This window comes from Aythya fuligula, chromosome 2 (genome assembly GCF_009819795.1).
Source record: "Aythya fuligula isolate bAytFul2 chromosome 2, bAytFul2.pri, whole genome shotgun sequence".
NCBI classification, from domain to species: Eukaryota; Metazoa; Chordata; class Aves; order Anseriformes; family Anatidae; genus Aythya; species Aythya fuligula.
This window is the reverse complement of record NC_045560.1, coordinates 146,332,733-146,353,691: the sequence shown is the minus strand read 5'-3', so window position 1 is coordinate 146,353,691 and position 20,959 is coordinate 146,332,733. Positions and strand designations below refer to the sequence as shown.

At 39.1% G+C, this 20,959-nt stretch overlaps 2 protein-coding genes across 3 annotated transcripts in view; both read left to right on the top strand.

The window, feature by feature from the left end:
• The first annotated feature begins 515 nt into the window (after positions 1 to 515).
• Positions 516 to 12,975, top strand: DSCC1 (DNA replication and sister chromatid cohesion 1). The gene is made up of 9 exons (XM_032183050.1): positions 516 to 710; positions 2,135 to 2,303; positions 3,867 to 4,001; positions 6,786 to 6,876; positions 8,718 to 8,856; positions 9,585 to 9,637; positions 10,886 to 11,043; positions 11,594 to 11,742; positions 12,540 to 12,975. The coding sequence occupies exons 1-9, from the start codon at positions 538 to 540 to the stop codon at positions 12,646 to 12,648; spliced, it is 1,176 nt and encodes a 391-aa protein (XP_032038941.1). The 5' UTR covers positions 516 to 537; the 3' UTR covers positions 12,649 to 12,975.
• Positions 12,976 to 15,433: 2,458 nt separating this feature from the next.
• TAF2 (TATA-box binding protein associated factor 2) overlaps positions 15,434 to 20,959 on the top strand; it is a 55,566-nt gene continuing 50,040 nt past the window's right edge. For both annotated transcript variants that reach the window (XM_032181053.1, XM_032181052.1), the window contains exons 1-3: positions 15,434 to 15,897; positions 17,404 to 17,458; positions 18,087 to 18,247. In XM_032181053.1, coding sequence (XP_032036944.1) covers positions 15,845 to 15,897; positions 17,404 to 17,458; positions 18,087 to 18,247 — 269 coding nt within the window. In that variant the 5' untranslated portion in view covers positions 15,434 to 15,844. The remainder of the gene's footprint in view (positions 15,898 to 17,403; positions 17,459 to 18,086; positions 18,248 to 20,959) is intronic.

Sequence of the window (20,959 nt, the reverse complement as noted above, 5' to 3'; positions counted from 1 at the left end):
TGCTCCACAGAGAGTTCCCAGTGTTGGTGAACAGCTGTCTCCTGACCTTTATTTTTCTTACACTTTAGGGTTTTCCTTCGTGCCACAGCATGAAACCCAGCTGGAGCTCAAATTGCAAGGGTTACACGAGCTGACCTTGGGTTGCCATGGTCTTCCCTGAGGGACAACTTGGCCACGGGAGAACTGGGTGCTTGCCCTCAGCAAACTTCCAGACCCCACAGCATGCGGGAAGGAGCACGAGTGGGTGACAGCAAGCCATGGGGCAGGATCGAGCATTCCCTCTGACACTGTGCCAAAATAGGACATTTTATGCATTTTTATGACATTTTATAGGCACAGAGAGAGAGATTTTACCTCAACCACTCAGTTATTGGGTGGGTTGAGTGACTTCCCTTCAGACCCGCCCGCCCCACCGATCGCTCCGGACGCGCCTCAACGACAACCACAGCATCAACCACCCAGCGGGCTCAGGGCGCCGGCTGCTTCCCGCCTCCCGCCGCTGCGAGAGAACGAGTGCGGGCGGGCGCAGCCGGCGCCATGCGGAGCCGGGCGGAGGTGGAGGCCACGCTGCGCAGCGCCAAGCTGAGCCCCGCAGAGCTGCTGCCGGCCGCGCAGTGCCTCAGCTTCGGGCCGGGGACAGCCGGCCCCGGGGAGTGCTGCCTGCTGCAGCTGGAGCCCGGCCTCTGCGCCCAGCTGGAGGCCGGAGCCAGGTACCGCATCCCCCTGAGGCGAGTGGGGTTGGGGGGATGGGAGGGAAGGGGGGGAGGTGAGCTAAGTTGGGCCCCCGGTGCGGTCAGGGTGGCTGAGTTAATGACAGAAAATTTAGGCAGCATTTGCTTTTTTTTTTTTTTTTTTTTTTTTTTTTGTTGTTGTTGTTGTTGTTGTTGGGGAGTGCTTGCTTCTTTTGTTTTCTTTCCGCGTAGAAAAAAGTAGGTTTTAGGGAAGAAACGCTGCTGAGATTTTATCTGGAACAGGGAAGGGATTCCTGGCAGACGGCTAGAAATTTGGAAATCCTTAAAAGAGTCCTGCTGACTTCCCAGGTCCTCCTGCTGGAGCTTGAGGTGACAGAGCAGCTACCAGCCCCACAACCAGGCCAGCGAGGGAAGTTTTGGCGCATGCTGGGGTGGTTTTGTGACAGCCTCAACCTCGGCACCAACACCAGCGAATCAAGTTTTTGAGCCAGTTTTAAAATTTCTTCATCTATCAACTGCAGTACTAACGATACAATAAAAAATGTTTTAGGTGATGCAACGTTAGAGCTCCCCCTAAAGAAAAAGGTCCTCAGAGATGCCCGTCAGTGAGGCTGTTGGTGCTGGGTGGAAGATGGCTGGGGTGTGCCTGCGGTTGGGGGACCACTCGGGGCATCGCTGGGCTCTGGTCACACATCCAAGCTTTGGGAATCAAAATTAGCAATTCACTTAACTTGAAAGTGAGCGCTTAGCTCCCCCAGACTACACTGAATTGTGGTCCTGCTTTGGTATTATCATGCCCTCACTAAGAATCTCATTGTAGTCAAGTATGAGCTGAAGAAAGGGATTTGCCTTGATTCTTTATCTGGAAATTTTATAGAAGTCTTTTTTTAAAATTATTTTTTTAATTATTTTTTTTACTATTATTTTTCTTGTGTGTTTCCTGCTTGGAATCAGTTGCAAGAAAATATGTATGTTTGTCTGAGGGATATCTGAAGGATACAAACAATTTCTGATTGCTTCTTGTTTCACAATGGGCTAATTTCTGTCCTCAATAAGGAGCAGCTCAAGCTATAATCTGTTTTCCGAGGTTAGTGAGCTGGTTCAGGCATTAAGCATTGCTAACTCAGTGATTTGGGGGATTTGTGTGAATAGGCAGGTGAGGAGGTTAGGCTGTGGTCTGCATAAAAGCGTTGAATACCTGTCTTTCAGAGTGGGAAAACTCAAAAAAGGAGAGGTAATGACAGTGTTAAGATATTTTAGATAAATTGACAATTATAACTTTACATTTTGGTACACTGTGACTGCTGCTACCAAATAGAACTGTAGTTTATAATGTCTTTACCAATGTTTAAATATAAAGAAAAAAAATCACGTGTTTAATAGGTGTTCATCCAGAAATAGAGGTAAAAATACATCTTTATTTTTGTGCTTTTTTTTTTCAGCCTGGTAATCCGTGGTGAAAAAGATGAACAAGCAGTGTTGTGCAGCAAAGATAAAACTTACGACATGAAAATAGCAGATACCTCAAATATGCTGCTGTTTATTCCTGGTTGTAAAATTCCAGAAGAGCTGAATGCAGATGAAGCATCTGGCAGTGTTATTCATTCACAAGTATGGCTTTCTGGTTTGTTTGTTGTTGTTTTTTTGTTGTTGTTGTTGTTTTTTTCTTTAATTCTCTAAACCCATATTCTCCATATTTTTTTGTATTTTATACAGGAGGCTTATGTGAAACCCTGGGTGGGATTCAGTTACCTAAACATAGACTTGCAATGCCTCTTTAGATGCTTTGTGGTCTAGCTACGAGCTGCCATTCCAGAATGACATGGATCTCCTGTACGTTCTTTGTATATCCACCAGTCTCAGGAGAATGTCTTCAAAAACACGCTTTATACACAGGGGGCATGCTATACCTTCAGGTGTCCAAATTGGCTCTAGGGCCCTTGTTTAGGCAACCAAATTTTATCTATAATATATGATAATTATTGTTTCTAAGAAGGTCAAACTTCGGTGTATTTTGAGTGTATAGTAATTACTTGTGATAGATATTTAAAAGTTATTAAAATTTTTCAAAGAATAATTAAAAGTTTTCAAAGAATATCTGATTTCTTAGTGTTAGCAGCTCTTCTTAAAATAGGCTGTTTGTAAACTGATTCTTATGAATGCTTTCCCCAAAAGGCAAATTATACCGTGTCACGCTTGAATATTATTTTTTAAGTACAGAAATATATTCAAAGGTTACTCTTTTTCAACTAGCATCTGGAAAGATTTGGTGGAGTGGATGATTTTGGAGTTCTGAGTTTAGAGGAGCAGAGAACAATGAATTCTCTAAAGTGTAGTTAATAAAATTCTGCCAAAAAAATAGTTAGGAAAACATTGTTACTAGTTCATTACTTGCTTTAATAGACATAATGACATCACTGAAGAGTAATCCTGCTTGTCCTTGGGTGAATGTAATAATCAAAACATCACCATTTCTTCTGTGAAGTCAGTGTTATTTCAAAGTCTTTTGCTGTTGTATTTTTAATGGTGAGCTCTTTACCAAATAAATAAATAATCTGATAAAGCATTCAGATTACTCTGAAGGTAAAGATTTATTAGATAGTGTTGTTGAATCAATTACACCCGAGCTTGTTGCTGGGTACTTTACATCTGGGTGTTGAATCAGAGTAAGAAATAGAGGTGTTCTGTTAGTTGTATGAAAGTGCAGCCTCCTGTCTCATTAATGTCTGTTTTACTTGAGCTTAATGATAGGATGAGTCATTAAGATAATAATAAAAAAAAAAAAAAAAAGGAAGTAGATCCCAAAATGGGAAGAATAAGGGAAGATGGAAACAGGAGGGGTTTTACGGCAGTAATTTAACTTAGCATTAAGGGGAAATATTGACAAGGATTGTGCACGAATATATCCCATTATGACAGCCTATCATTTACATGCAGAGATGAGCTGGTCCATTTGTCATATGCACTACAAATATTTTTTATCATACAACTGTGGACTTCTATTCTTTGCTTCTGGTGGTAATTTTCTAAAGGAAAATATTATGGTGATGTTTCATTCACTTGTTAGTAGATTCTTTTTCTCAGCGACTAGATTAAAACGTTTTGATGATAATGTTTGGGTGAGCTCCTTTGAATCCAAGTGGTACATTAAAATGTCCCTGTGTTTTCCTGTAGATTGCTGGCTTCTCCAATAACTACTGGGAGTTGCGGAGATGTCGGCCTAAACTGAAGAAGCTGAGGAAGCTTCTGATGGAAGATCCATATGAAGGACCAGATAGTGGGAAAGATCAGACTTCAACAGTGTCACATGTAAGTCACTTTCTTGAAGTCAGTCATGGGCAAATAAAAGTAAAGAAACATTGTTAACTAGAAAAACAGCTTTGATGTTTCACAGTGCTGCTTTGAGTTAAGTTTTTAAGCCTACAAGTTGGTAATTATTAGCACTTCCACTGACTCGCAGGTAAGCTATCAGCTTTTCAGTAAGAAGAGGAAAAGGAAGGACACTGGAAGAGACTGGCAATTTCCCTTGTTATGTGGAGAGTTTCTTGAATACATTCTTCTGAACCTTCTCAAAACTCAGAGAGACTTATAGGGCTGCTGAGGTGTAATATATAGCTTTTCCTTCTCTGGGGCTTCATGTGTGACATGCCTTGTCTGACCTAAGTATGAGGTCCAGGATGTCACACACAAGTCATTGGCCAGTCAGTAGTTTATGATGACAAGAAGCAACAGGGAGTAGCAGAAAATAACAAAGATGTTAAAAGGCAGAGAATGAGACTGATGCTAAAAAAAAAAAGGAAAACAACTAAATTTTTTTCTTGCTCCTCTTTTATGTTTCCAGGAAATCCAATTTAAGATCGAACTAATGGAGATACCCACACCACTGTGTGCATGCACACAAACAGATGGTAGCTTCGATGCATTTTACACTGAGGGTTGACTGAAGCTGATGTTAATAAACCATCTGTTTGTGCTTGAATGTACAAACACAAGTGTTACTTTTCTCCTTTAGAAATGGTGCTTCTCTTGATTTGTGGACTAATTCCTGAGCAGTTACAGAATTGCTCCTCCAGCATTGCCTTCTTGACCTTTCATTTCCCCACCAACTCTGTTCTAGGAAGGGATGTCAGAAGGGAAAATGATTAAATTATCAATATTTGTAATTTCTAGACAAAGGCTAGCAACACAAAAAGACGTTATATGCAACAATGTGTATTGGTAATATTAAATGAATACCATAAAAACACATCACTGTCTTTCTGAACACTAGTGCTCAGTTTGAAAACTGATCTGCATTTGTTCTGAAGGAGAATTTTTCATATATCAGCTTACTGGAGAGTAACTGGATGTATCAGATAAATGTAGAAAAATTTCATCTATGCCGTTGATGGAGCTGTAAATGAGTCAAAGTTCTGTATGGGACTGCTTCTGACTGGAATCCCAAAGAATCATCTAGTAAAGATTTCCATTCTGGTGTTTGCTTACACTTAGTGTTTTCCATCTGTTGGCAACAAATAAGCCACCTTTAATTTGTCTGAAAACAAATTGTTCAGTTTTAGTGGTTTAATGTGAACTTCTTATGGCTTTCAGTTGTTTGTACTGTGTCATACATGGAGAACTGTGGAGCCACTGGTTGTGGAGCCAAGGAACTGGTAGCATTGTAAGGAGGTACTGTAAGGAAGCCTGGCACACGGTGATGTGATTTAGCAAACTACATGAAAACTTAGAAACAAGCTAATACACAGCTTGCTCAGGATGCACCAAATCAAAAGCCTGGATTTTACAGTGAAGTAGCAAGCCGTACTCAAATGGTTGCATGTGTCTGAGTTAATGTATTTAATGTGTGCCCTAACCTTATCTGGAAATGGCTGTAATGGCCGTGATCCTAACCTAGTCCCTTTTTTTGCAAGAGTGATGCAGCTGATAAAAGCATCCTAGCTGAGAGCAGTGATTTCTTAAAAAGGCTGAGATAACGACTGGTAGAGCGCTAGCCTGGCCTAAGTGGACCAGAACCAAAGAACTGTGCAGGGTGTTAACTGAATGGCAGTTTTGAACTCAAACACCCATACTGATCTGGGGATATATTTGCCCTGAAGTGCTGTCAGTATTTATTTAAGTACTGCTTAACAGAGTAATCCCTTGCTGCAGTACTGATGTAAGTTCAGTGCTGCATAGCTTAATGGTGCTTCAACATGCTGTCTAATAGGAATGGCATAGCAAGAAGAGGAGACCCTTCTGTATTAAATTCTTTCCTAACGTACAGGGTATGTGCCAAACTTAGTGTTGGTTTGTTTTATGTGTGTTCCGGTAGCAAGTACAAATTCCAAATTTTGTTTTTCTGATAGGAAATGTTCTTAGGCTATAATTAATAAAATTATAATATTAATAAAAGTAAAAAATAAAAAAGACTGTCAGGTGAATAAAGGCAATAATTAAGCCCTGTTTCCTATGGGCTTATGCCTGGTGTTCTTTCCCTTTACTTTACTCCTCACAATACCTTCTGTTCCTCCCACATCTCGTAAATCTTTACCGGTATCCAGAGTGCTCTCCCATTTCACCAAGTAACTGGTTTCCAAGAAGCTGCGTGTGCTGCGGCTGCTTCTGTGCTACATCTGCTAATTGGCTGGCAGACATCAAAACACAACACACAACTCCTGAGGTCACACTGGGGGCTTCTCCCCAGTGGAGGTACTGAGTTCTGACCTCCAAAGGTGACGAGAGATTTTGAGTCTCTAAACTTGTTTGAATATCACAGATTAAAATGTGATTTAATGAAGACAGAACACATTCCATTTTCATTCTTGCTGTGTTGCTTTACTTCTGATACCTACTTAAGCTAGTTTGACATCCTGGGAATACTTACACGTGGCACAAAGGCTTCCCTGTAGTTAGGCTGTTTTTTATATTGAGTAACTCATTGAGGAACTGTTGGAAGTGACAGGAAAAGTGTCAGAGAGTGGTAAGCCTTAGAAAATGCAGTTTTGGAAAATTGATTTATTTTTTTTTTACCCAGTCTTTTATTATTTTGTATAATGCATTTATCCAAAGATGGAGTAAGGATAACCTGTTCTATCCTTTTTTTCCTTGTTGCAGTATACAACAGAAGATTTGTTAAGCGTGGTTCAAGCAAGTGAAGAAGAAATAATGCACCAGTTGGAGGTTTTAGATGCCTGTAAAATTGAAGGTATTTGTCTCTAAACAATATTCTTTACTTATGAGGAAATAACCCTGCTTTTTCCCCAAAAATATCTTCTTTCTCTAATAAGATAGATCTTTTCATTCCATATCCTTGTTTTTCTGCAAGTTAGTTCAAGGTCCTAAAATCTGCTTCCATATTTCCTATACCCTCTGCTGCTGTGAAAGTGATTAAAAAGGTAAAAGCGGGCAGGCATCAACCAGTCTGGCTCTTCCTCGGTGTTTAATCCAGCAGGCAACCAAGCACCGCACAGCTGTTTGATAACTCGGCCCAGCAGTGGAGTAGGGGAAGTAAGTGGGGGGAATGAAGAAGTGAAACTTGTGGCTTGAGATAAGGACCTCTGAACAGAAACAAAAGGGCTGCAGAGTACACAAAGCAGGTTGCACAGTGCAGCTGCTCACCACCCACTGACCAATGACCATCCAGTCTGAAAGTACTGGCAGCCCCCAGACCCACTGCCCCCAGCTTTACTGCTGAGTGTGACATCAGGTGGTGTGGGATGTCCCTTTGGGCATTTGGGGCCAGCTGTCCTGGCTGTGTCCCCTCCAGCTCCTGGGGCACCCCCAGCCCCTTGCTGGCAGGGCAGCACAAGGAGCTGGGGAGTGCTGCTCTGCAACAACTGAAACAGTGGTGTGTTATCAGCATTGTTCTTATCCTATATCCAAAACACAGCTCCATACCAGCAAGAAAATAAACTCTGTCCCAGCTGAAACCAGGATACGAGTGTAGTTCCTACTTTGATTCTACAGGCACTGTGATCAGTTTCCCACCCCTAGCATGAATATCTTTTGGGTGGTTGCCCCCTTCATGGATGAATGTGTACAGCTTTCTGTACATCTAGAGGCAAAAATAGTTGTTCCCTAGGTATACTCAGCCCTTTGACAGTCCTTTCTTCCTCCCAAACATGGCTAATTTCAGAAATCTCCCTGCTGTGTAAGGCAAGGGTGGAGGAGCAGGTGACTTACTTTGGGACAGCTCTTACTCGTCCTGTACTTGGCCAAGTCCAAACCTTCACCTCTATGCCAGGTGAGAACAGTCCTAGAGTCAGTGGGTCATGGTATGGGGTGGAACTGAGCTTTGGAATTTTAAGGTCCAAACCCCCAGTTTGGAACACGGACAACTTGCAGCAGGTTGCTCAGGAACTCATCTGTTTGAGTTTTGAGCATTTCCAAGGACAGAGATGACACAATCTCTCACTCCAAGCTGTTCTGGGCTTTGACTGTCTGCAAGGTGAATTTTTTTTCCTAGTACCCAGCTAGGATTTCTGTTATCAAAACTCGTGCTTGTTGCATTCAGTCTCACCCCTGAGCACTGCTTGGAAGCCTTCTGCTCTGTCTTCTCTATAGCGTCCCATTAGGAAGTTGAGGACAATCTCATGGATAACTTTGTCATTATTACCGCACAGCGCTGTTGTACCAGGTCTGTGCTTTGTCTCCTCTGGTTTTCTGTGCTCTTGGTTGGACCCGAGCTGACGCTTCAAAGAACCAGCGCAGTCAGTTCTGTTCATACAATTCTGAGCCTGAATAATTATTTTTTCCAGCTCTGATCCATTTCAGGGTGGGATTGGTGTTGTTGTATCTGTGGCAGTTAATCTATACAAACAGCTACAAAAAATGAGTTCTTTTTACTGCTCCTTTACATTTAATCTTACTTTTCTGTTCTTCCTCTTAGACTGATCCTGAAAAGGTCGGAATGCTCTGTAGTTTGTAAAGGTGTGACCTAAACATCCTGCCTCCTGTAAAGTATCATCAGGGAAACAGAGCTAAGGTGTTAATGTTTCCTTCTCTCTCTCTCTTTTTTTTTTTTTTTTTTTTTTTTCTATTTGGAAGGCTTTTGGAGAGTTTTAGAATTTGACTATGAGATGAAACTCTTGAATCATGTGACTCAGCTGATAGACTCCGAATCCTGGTCTTTAAGTAAGGTTCCTTTACGTACATGTCTTGAGGAGCTTGGACCTCTGGAGCCCACGTAAGCAATTACTTTTAGTCCTTAAAATTGTGTATAATCATTATTACTGAAATCACTATTAATTATTTATTAGAATTACATGTTTATAACTCTGGTTTCCAGTTACCAGGGTGTTAATGATAAACTTTCTTTGGCTCTAAAATACATAAGGGCATTAATAGTTCTCTGCTGTATCTACCCAGGAAAACGTTACTGTTAGCATTTTTGGAGGCATAGATTAGTTCCAAACCCATTGTCTAGTTAGTTTGCTGATTGAAGTAAGCCGCAACCATGATCTGTCTCCTTGTTTCTTTTAAATATGTTTTTGTGATGTTGTATTTCTAGTGTAATACTAAATTCAGTTCGTAAGAGCTGACTTTTAGGCTGACATCAAAAGTCATGAAATAATTTAGGGTTACCATTTAAACCAAATCTCAGGTTTACAGTAGGGAGTGTTCTTATGTTTATTTGGCTTGCAAAAAAAAAAAAAAAAGCTTTTGGTGTTACATCTGCAGTTAGGTTATAATGTCCCATCCTCCATTCTCCTTGTTTTTTACTGTAATTGTTCACAACTTCTTGGTAACTGTTCTTACTATGTCCTAATGAAACTGGTTAGGCAAACTCAGAAGAACAGTTCAAAGTGTGTTCACAGATATTTTTGAAACTGTATTGGTTTTGATATGAATAGGAAATGGTAACATACAAAGGCAAATGCAAGTTTTAAAGCTTTTTTTTTTTTTTCCATGCAGAGAGATGATAGAACATATCCTTTTAAGCTATGGAAGGAAATACACTGATGATGGTAAGGTTAAGAAATCGCGTGTGTTTTAATTTTAAAAATAAAATAGTTACTCTTTAGTAACTGAAGATTTTGCGAGGATGGCCCAAATATTAATTTGCTACAGTGCCAGTAAAAGGAGAAGGCGAACAGTGAACCAAAAAAAAAAAAATAAAAACAGTAAAATTGTTAAGAGAAATATCATAGGAAAATGGACTGTTGAACTGTATGAGACACTAGAGAAAACTTAGGAACTAACAGAGGTACCTAAAGAGATATATTAGGTGTCTACAAGCAATACTTTTCGTGACTGAAAACAGATTGCTTGCAAAATTTAGGTGGAATTTCTCTTATATTCTGTCTAAAGATTCCATTGAGAATTTATATTCCATTTTATATTTATAAACCAATTTATATTCCACTAGGAGGTCTTGGATGTCCTGTGTTTTAAGCAATTGGTTGTGCTGTTGTGAACAGTCCATAGAATGTGAATTTGGCTTGCCTGAAGCAGACACTTAGACTTAGTCCCCTGAACTGCACAGCAAGATCCATTGATTGTACTGCCTACATCTCCACTGCTTGTCTCACATACGTAACAGTTCAGTGTCTTCACCTAAATTCTTCCCTGTAGCTGTTTTCATCTCACCTTTGACTGAACTGAAGTACACAGGGGAGCAGTTGTAGTGATACAGATTCCTTTTTTTTTTTTTTTTTAGTATATTAAGGCACGTTGCACAAAGAATAGTTTTGAATTACAGGGAGTGCAGATGACTGAAAAGGTGGAACATAGTGTTCATGCCTGATGTTCAGAGAATTTTAGCCAATAAAATTAAAATAGATTCTCTTCATTCCCTTTGTCATACCATAATATAAAGATGATTAAGGAAATAAGTTTTGTTTAATTGTTCAAGTACTGGCAGCAAACACTAATACAAGCCAGTAGGAATGAAAACTGTAGGAGAAAGTGTCCCTGTGGAGAAGGGAAAGATGATGATGGTGGGGGGAGGTCATAAATACAGTGAGTGATATGAATGAATGCAGCAGCCAGACAGTGCTGCACACACACACAGTGATCTGCATAATTTGTTCTCAATAATGGGAAGACAACAATCATTTTTCTGAAGTAATACAGAGTCAGGTTACTCCCCCAGAAAAATAAAAACAGAATAGCTGGTTTGTAGAAGACTGTAGAACAGAATGGATATTTGAGGCTGTTCTCTGTTCTGTTATCAAAAAGCAAGAACCCACCATACTGTGTCTTTTGTTTCTCAGCAGGGGAGGTTTATTTTGAAATGCGTGAAGATAAAATATGCAGAGCCATAGCACAAATGCTTTTGCAAAATGCAGTTAAATTCAATCTGGCCGAGTTTCAAGAAGTCTGGCAACAAAGTGTCCCTGAGGGGATGACAACAAGGCTTGATCAGCTTAAGGTAAAAACATAAGGGTGGAGTCTTCCATGAGTAGGCACAGCCAAGTGTCACATCTAGATTTTATCAATTGACAGGGACTGGTTGTATTATTTCTGCCAGCTTGTCAGTATTACTTCTGACATCCTCTGTGAGTGTCAATAGTGTGGAATCACGGTGATTCAGGCTTCTGTAAGTCTAACATGTTTCGCTATTTGAAGAGAAGTTGCAGCTGTGCAGTTACTACTGGTAAATGTAACTAAAGCAGAACCTGTTGCAGACTAGACTCTAGTGATGGCCTCTACGGTGGCAAGCACTAGGAAAACCTTTTGCTGAAAGGAGGTGGGGAGGTGTCAGAATTAGATGGATTTCCTTGCCCTTCTTGTCATAAGGGAAATGAGAAATATTGCCAATAAAACAGCACCATTATGGTATTTTTTCACATTGCTGCTGTCAGTGCAGTTCTAGAAGACTTTAGAGATGCAGAGGGCAACTTGTTATGGATTGTTGCTAAAACAAATAAATTAAATTGTTTTGATTTAATTAACACTTTCTCTCTGGTGCTGATCTACAGGGCTTGGCTCTTGTGGATAAAACCTCAAGACCAGAGACCATCTTCTTGCTAAAAGTAGAAGACTTACCTGAAGATAATCAGGAAAGATTCAACAGCTTATTCAGCGTACGGGAAAAGTGGACAGAAGAGGATATAACCCCTTATATACAGTAAGGATTCATTAAAATCCGATTGCACTAAAAAAAAGTGAGGTAGAATTATTACGATATAAATAGTGTTAATATTCTTCCCTTTTTGCATGGCTGATTTCTTATCAGCTATGACTACCTTAAGTACTTTGTTTTGTTTTAAACTACTACAAGTTTTATATGAATAAAATTCCCTCTCCTGGGAACTGGTAGCTATATTTGTTGGATTTTAACTTTTTAATCTTACCAAATTTAAACAGGAGATAATTCTGACCGACTTGATTGAGACAAAATTAACTTAAAGGATAAGTATCCTGAAATTTATAGTTAGTCTCCATATTTACAAGTGAAGATCTACAGAGCAGGAGAGCTTTGTATACTGCATCCTTTGCTCTTTTGTCATCAACTACAATACTATCTAGAAGGCCCAGTCAGGATACACGTGAGCAGACGTAGATGATAAACCAGATTTAACTGTGTTAATTCTTTAGGAGGATCTCTAAATTTAGTCTGACTTTAATAACTAGTTCAAAAACTGTTTTGCTAGATTGCAAGCCTTCTAGAGAACAGCAGTAATAAACAAAAAAAAAAGAACTACCAAATCCAATTCCTTGTTTCTCAAGTAAATCGTGTTTCTTCCTGCTGATTAAATTTCACAGTTCTAAACTTTAGATAAGCATTGTGACAGTTACTCCTGTGCTTTTTTTTTTCTTCAATACCCTAGTCCAGCTTGTTCCTATATTTACAAGCATTTCATTGAATCATTGTGTGTGAGAACACCTCTAATATCAATACCATCTGCTTTATTTCCTTTGTAGAGACTTATGTTCAGAGAAGCAGACAGTTGGTGCGCTTCTGACAAAATACGCTCGCTCCTCAATGCAGAATGGTGTTAAAGTTTATAATTCCAGAAGACCCATCTCATAACAAACACTGTTTTAAAAACTGAGACTTCTGAGTGGAGTAACAACGCTGTTTCATCCTGCCTTCGGGGGAAGGAGTTGTCAGCAAATGTTATGTGGCATTCTTGAGTTGAAGCAGCTGAGTTTCTGTAAAAAGTTCTGTTTTCTGCACAGCTATGTAGAATGTGAAGGAACTTGCCTCTCCTAAAGCATAGTGTCTGCAGCCCATTCCTACTTTACTTCTCCCACCTTCTTTTTCCTTTACGTTATAGTTATGGCAGGAGCTACTTTTTGAGTGTACTTCATATGTCTATCCATAAACCAAAGACTATCATTAAAAATTGAAACCTTATTAATAATAATTGAATTAATTGAATTTTATCACATAGATTTCAACAGCAAAACAGAATGCTTAATCTTTTGTCCATTACTGAGCGTTCTTAAACATGCAGATTTTGTTGCTGTGTTGACATTTTGTGTACTACGTGCCTTGACAAGCTCAGGAATGAATTATTCCTGACTGAGGCTACGCTGGTCATTCTTTTGGAAACTTGTTCTTTTGTAGTCATACCTTTGTGAATAAGATTGGCACAAACCCTTGACATTTTAACACTTGGCAAAATTGCCTTTTAAATATTACAAAGAAAATACCGCATAACAATCAGGTTTGTAAAATCAAGTTTGAAGATGTAAGAGAATTGTTTTGTGAAGTTTCTATAAACTGCTGTTGGAATGTAGCTGATCTAAAATTATTTTTTTACAGAATACTACCTTTGCTTTAAAAAGAACTTGTAAATCTTTGTAATAGAACTTTTTAAAATTTTGATAGGGAAAGTAACTGCACATAACAATTGTGCCTTGAAAACATAATGTTTTGAATATTCCTTTGTTTGGAACGATGAAACAGAAATCTGCTATGATATTTGCCATAAAATAGAGTGCCTGAAATTGAAGTTTCTTGATTATTAAAAAAAAAAAAAAAAAAAAAAAAAGTTTGCATTAGTCAGTGAACCAGTTTAGTATTAAATATTTTTCAAATATTTTTAACTATTGTGGTGTTTTTTTTCACACAAAAAATTTTCTGCATCAAAATCAGATGTAAGGTATAAAAAAATTCTTGGAATATATAGCTTACTAAATGTATGGTGAGCAGTGGAGGGGGAAAGAAGCTAAAAAGTATAAATGCTAACATGGATTTTGCATTCTTGGGATTTTGTTACAGATAAAAAAAACAAAAAAGCTGAATAAAAAAACTACTTGATTGATTCCCTGTGTTTCGCATTTCTGTAGTGTACGTGTGTGCTGTTGGCCCAGCTGCACAGAGACTCAGCTGGGCTTGCTTCCTGGAAGAATTGCCTTGTTCACTATTTGGTTTCAATGATGTGGTACTTTCTGTTAACAGCACCAGAAGATTCCTTCTCAGAGTTGAACAGAAATATGAACTTGAAAGCTTTTGAAATAACTTCAGTTGCATCACTTAAGTTGTTTAGTTGAAACACACAAGACAATTAGTAGGTTCATAATCTGTGATACAACAGTATATATTTACAATTGATCTTGTCTGTGAAATTTATAAGATTAGAGGTATTACATGAGTAGTGCTGTATCATAATACTTAGGGTAATGATTCAGTTTTATATAAATTGGTTTTCCATGTGAGATTCACAATGAGTTGATGCTTTCTGAATTTCAAGAACTCCTACTAAAGAAAGGTGAAAAGAATAACCTAAATAAAATAGCTTCTTTGATATAAGAGCTTACTTCAACATAAAATAAATGATGCAAAACTTGCTTACAATAGAACAAATGTAGGTTATGGAGAAGTTTCATGGTGTGTCCAAATAATTCTAACTAAAAGCCCTCCACAGTACCAACTGGAGCATGAAGGAAGACAGTGCCAGGAAATCTTTTTTTTTTGCTCTGTGGCAAGTCTGCAAGTTTTCAGCAGCATTGTTATTATCTTAAACTGGTTTGTTTGTTTGTTTTGATTCAAAAGCAAGGACTGCAGTGCTTTATTATCTTCCTGTTAGTGTTTGTTGGGTATACCACTGAGTCTGGTTTAACTTAAGTTCACCTTAAATAAATTAAGTGCAGCTATACTTTGTGCATTTCAAGTAGATTTAGATTTCTGTCAAGCGTTGGAATTTCCCTAGTGAAAGCACAAATAGGGGGAGGTTTTAGCAAGCAGCCAGAGTGTTTGGAGGGTGATGCTGCTGTTTTTGTGCGGCTGGAGCTGTGACCCCGGGGAGGTTTGGCAGTGGCAGCTGGCACCTTACTGCCCCACAGCGCTGCCTCACAAAGCTCCCAGCCAGCATCACCTGGCTGTGGATTTACAAGAGAGGAGCCAGACAACAGCTAAAGGCTCAATTTCTGTTGCAGCACACCCCACGCTGCGAGTCGGAGCCAAAAACAAGCCCCATTCTTGCTGAGGTGATGACTGCAGCGTGACGAGCCCTGTGGTGGGCAGCAGGGCGGGAAAGCTACGAACGGGCGCCGCCATCTTGCGGGGCAGGGCGAGCCGCTGCGCATGCGCTCGCCTCAGCCTCGGGGCTGCTGAGGGGTGAGGGGCAGTGCGCATGCGCTTTAGGCCATGCCGCGACCCCCCCTTACCCCTCTGGGGTTATTTCTCGGCTTTTGTTCTCTTCATTTTTATTATTTTTCTCCTTCAATAATGTCCGTTTCCTGCAGGCGCGGCGGCGCCGCTTCGGGAAAACGAGCCGCTTTTGCGCTCGCGGAGGGAGCCGGCCGTGACCTTTCAACCGGCGGGGGTTAAAGGCTGCCGACAAAATGGCGGCGGCTGCTGAGGCGGGGAGCGGCGGGGCGCGGCGGCGGCGCTGCTGAGGGGGCTCCGCCTGCAGCCCCTCGGCTCCCTCTCGGCTTGCAGCCCCCCCTCGGCCGTGTTCTCTCCACAGAAAGGTCCCCGGGTCCCGGCTCAGCTCCGTCCTTCTCGTGGGAAGCAAGCAAGCGGCGCCCCCGGAGCGGTACTGGTGTGCGAGGGGTGCGTGTGCCGCCTGCGGGAGGCTCTGCGGGCAGGCTGGATGCCGCTCGGGGGGTAACCGCGCTGCGGGGGCCGGCCGAAGATGCTCGACTCCGGAGGCGCCGATCCGCTGCGGAGATGAGCCCTGAGGAGCGGCGGGAGGCGACGAGACGAAGGGCCCATCGAGCGGGGATGGTGCTGCTGGTGGTCTGACAGCAGTGTGCGTCTGGTGCTGCTCTTCAGGATGAATAGGAAGAAAGGAGACAAAGGATTCGAGAGCCCGAGACCGTATAAATTATAAGTATCCGGTTTTAAAAAATTGTTGTACTTGAGATCAGCGTGCGTTTTGAAGCAGTCCTCAGGGTGCTTGTCCACCTGAAAAGGTTGGAGCTCTGGCTTACAGCGTAGCTTGCTCTCAGAAAACGCGTATTGTGGGGTTATGTCCTACTGCGTGATCTTGTAGCCAAAGAATCTGTAAGCCCCCGGTCTCACCATACAGACATACTGAACTTCTGCTCTTCAGAGCTTAGAGATCCTTCCACGCAGCATCAGTACTACAGATCATGCCGTCAAATTTCATTCTTCCTGCTGTGTCAAGCTGTAATAGTCTTGCAGGCCTTTTCCATATACGAACACACGTACATTTATAAATAAAAGCAAACATCTGTGCCAAGCAAATTACTATGTTTACACTGTTGTTATTTGGTTTGCAACCTAGCTGTAAAGAAATTGGTTGCAGATTTCAGAGGATCTTTGCCTGTATTTTATAAAGGAATCATGAAGTTATTAAATCTGCAACAGGAACGTATTTTTAAATAGAATTACTGATGTTAGTGTATACACTTTAATGTGTATGTAGGCAATTTGAATCCATCATTGGATGCTGGCTTGTCTCATTTTCTTGTAGGATTTTTTTATTAAGCTTTGTTAGTGGAAGCCAAGTCGTTTTTTAATACATAGAGTACTTGAGTATGTTCATCTAATGTGTGACATGGCGTAAAAGTTGCGTTACAAGGTTATATCGTGAGTCAGTACTCTGAAGTCCTGTGAAGATACCATCTAGTACAGAAAAAAAATTAGCAATAACTTCCCAAGTTTTAAAAAAAGTTGGAATTACTATTTTATCTCTCATTTGTAAAATCAGTTTTATTTACCAGTGGTTCTAAAACACAATTCAAAACACAATTCACAACTTAAGTAAATGCATTTGACTTGTTTAAAATACTATCTTGATTAATATATTACCTTTATTTAAAATATTATCTTTTATACTAATAGTAAAAATGCACGCTTTTTTTTTTTTTTAATGTATAGTACCCACTTATATGAATTATGTATGAGAAGCAGCTTCCCAGATAGATGTTCCACACATCTCTGATCGCAAATGTTACGGCTGCATGCCACTTCCACTGCTGAGCATCACTGAAGTGTTAGAACTTGATTCCAAACCATTAGTAATACCATATTTTTGCATACTGCTATGTGATGTTCAAAAGCCGTGCTGTTATCTTCTTCTGTTATTAGTAATGTTCGTTCTTACACTACACTTTGATTTTATTGTAATTCTTCTGACTTTGCGTGTTACTTATATTCATTATTTGTTTTGGACCACTTATGTGAGAGACCTAGGCCATCGTTAATTCTCCTTTTACAAGTATATGCTCTACGTGGAATAGAATGTATCTATACATGCATATATACCATAAGATCTCCTGTTTTTATAAATGGGTTGAAAGATTATTTAAAATACTTGTAATTATGCAAAACCTTACTTATTTACTTTTTTTTTTTTTCTTCCAGCACGACTCACCAGGTAGTTTGTATCAACAACATAAATTTTCAGAGAAAATCTGTTGTAGTAAGTATTGTTTTTAATAAAATACAGAAGTAGAAATGGAAAGTCTGGATTTTCTTCATGATTTTAGAGAGAACAACTGCACACATAAGCTGATAATGTTCTTCGGCTTCTTTATGTTTTACGCTTTCTCAACTGGTGCTTTTTGTAAGTCTGTCATTCCTAGAGGTGCCTAAGATTGGATGCCTTGTAATAGTGAATACTTTAACTTCTGTGAGGAAGGGTCTTGAGTTGCTGAGGCTTTTTGTGAATTTAGGCGTATGACTACATAAATTCTGCCTAGGTTTTAAGAGTTGTTGTCTCATACTTAGATGCCAAAACCTAAAACATGGTGATGGAAAAAAAGGATGGTAGTAACTTGAAATCTAGGCAGTAGAGGCAAATAATTTCCCGTAAAGTAAGTATTTTGAAGTTCTATTTTTTTTTAATTATTTCACAACTGGGGAAATTCACCTGTTAAATTATATGAAAAAATATTTTTAGACATCTACAAGTGAAAGACAATTTCATTTTTAAATATAGCATTAGCTTTTACCTGCGATTTTTCTCTGAAAACGCATTAGGTTTTTAATATCTTTACATTGTGAACTGATAAAGTCTTTATAGAAGGTTTTGATTTATGTTTTCATAGGGTTATGTGGAACTGACAATATTTCCCACGGTTGCAAACCTGAATAGAATCAAACTAAACAGTAAACAGTGCCGCATTTACAGAGTAAGAGTCAATGACTTAGAAGCAGCTTTCATCTATAACGATCCAACGCTGGAGGTTTGTCACCATGAGTCAAAGCAGTAAGTGATGTATTTAAAACTTTGCAGATGGAGTGTTTTCTCTTGTTGTGAAGCATGACCTATTTTATACTGGCTAGTTTTACCTGGTGATTTCCTGATAACAACATAAGTTTCTATCAAAACTTCTGTTAGTGTGACTTATTTTGGGGGAAGTTTTTTGACTATAATTTTGACTCTTAAGTTATTCTTTAGAATTTCTTTCTCTAATGTTTCTTTGTATGGTTTTGTCAAGTATCAGATTTTTAAAATTTTTTTTTAAGTACTTTATGGGAAAGAAGTGGTAGGAATCCACTAGTAGTCTCTCGGTGCTTTATGAAATTGTCTTTTTTTTTTTTTTCCCCATGGCAAGAGAATATCTTTGGCTGAAATGTTTTTATCTTTGATAGATTTCAGATATAAGCTTCATCTATGGACATCTTATGTGCTTATTTATTTAAAGAGAAAATGGTGACATTATTGTGCCAATAACATCTGTTCATACTCTTGTAGAGAATGTTTTACAGTGGTGTGAGAACATTCATACGAGAGTTGCGTGTGATAGGACTGTCTTTTTTTTTTTCTAACTTCAGCACAGTTGGTTAGGTTGTGGCAGTATAATATTCTTTAGTCAAAAGCTACTATATTCTGATAAAAAATCACAATTTTTGCAGGAAAAAATTATCATGTGCAATGTCAGATTTGGATGGTCTTTCCCATCTTTAAACCAGTGAATATGGGATCAAAGTTCATGGAAATATTTCCCAATTCCCTAACGAGTTTTTCTAAACATTGTTTCTGATGTTACTAAATATCTCCAAGTAATTTTGCATAGCGTTAGTTTATTGCTTTCAAACAAACAATATGAATAAGGCAAATCATGCAACCGTATCAGGTTAATTACTGGATTACTAAATTAAGAAGCTTATTACTATCCATCAGACATTTCTTGTGTACCGTGGTGTCCCCAGAGTGATTGCTCTGAGAGATCTGCTGGCCAAGAAGATAGAGAAAGCTCAGTGAGCAGCTTCAGAGGTGATACCACCTTCATTAACTCACATGTCTGATGAAGACAGATCTGAGCTAGCTAACCTACAGTTCTGCTGCTTGGATTTTTGCAAACAGTGATGTTCTCAAACTATGTAGCTATACTTATGTATCTATATATGTATCTAAACTTATGTATCTATAAGAGGGTTGTCTACTCATTGCCTTAATGACTAGAGCCTTTGAGATGTTTCTCATCCCGTCTTATTTTTCAGGTTAAGCCTGATTTTTAAATCTTCTGAAAACTAGAGTACTAGGAGAACTTCTGTTCTTAAGTTCTTGGGGTTCAAGTGCTATTTTCTCGTAGAACTGTAAAATATCTTGAGTTGGAAGGGACCCACGAGGATTATCAAGTCCAGCTTCTGGCTCTGCACAGATCACCTGAAAATCAAACCAAGTTTTATACCAAGTTACCCATCTTTGGACTAGAACTGCTTACATCTGACACTATTCCTTTATTCATTGTATATGCAAGAGTTTCAGAAATTCAGTTTGCTAATATAATGTTGACTTACATAAGACACTGAACTAGATCTCAGTTCTGAAATTTTGTCCTGATGCTGAAGCACTTGAGTCTATTAAGTAGCTCTTGTCAGTTTTGTGACTTGATTTTGTTGTTGCTGGTTGTATTATTAAGTCAGAAATTTAAAATCTTCATCAGGCAAAGCAGGGAAGATTCTAATTGTTCTGAACAGCTAGAAGGTAGACATCAAAAGTTTAAAATAACCTCGGTCAAACATTCTTTATTAGTATCATAGATTAGGGTCTAAGTCCTAAAATGTTATCAGAATTATAACTTGAAAATTTGAAAGAAGTTTCAAATTTTCTCACTATCTGATATTGAAGAGCAAATTTAAAAACATAGTTTTCCACTTGTTTTGAGGAAATTGTATGGGAAGAAACTGATAAAAATCTGATTCTTTTGTTATTCAGTAAGAGAACATAATGGCTAAATGTGTTCACAAAGTTAATTAAGTCTTTATTGAAACTTACGTTCGTGTTTTCACTTTTTTGATTGGCTCAGTTGGGTGAAGTTTGCAGAAGCATTAAAGGACTTTCATTTGAAGCACTCCATTTTGTTAAGTAAGGGGCTGGGGGCGATAACCAGTGAATCCTGAATGACATACTAGGACAAGGCATGCAAAGTGAAACACTCACAAAGGGTGAGAGCAGCCCGTGGTTTTCACTGGTGCAGGTTTTTACATTGCCATAAGAACTTGCAGAAAGACTCTATTAAATAACTCCAGTGTTATTCATAGATTTGAAAGACAGAGGTCACCAAATGTTCTTCACAAACAGCTAGTATGCATCTTGGCAACCTGTTCATTTAAAATCAGTAGATTTAAAACTTTACTTTCCTGTGATGTGTAGCAAATAAAAATTAGTTTAACTGTTAAGGTTTTATGTCCAAATACTTTCTAGTTTTTAATGATGCTTTTGGTTTGTTAGATGCTGATTTCTAGAAGAAAAATATAAACTATGTAGAAGAAGTTCTTACTTTAATGTTCTTACCTTAATTGTCAAAGATAAAGTATTTTGAAGAAGTCTTGCTCCCCTAATTAGCAACAGAATTCAATTAAAAATGAAAAATTCTGTATTTTAAGCCACTGTAATTATTTCTATGGGAAGACTTGCTCCAGCATCTGTGACTTGAGATGTTATGCTCACTGATACGAGGTGAAGGTCAAG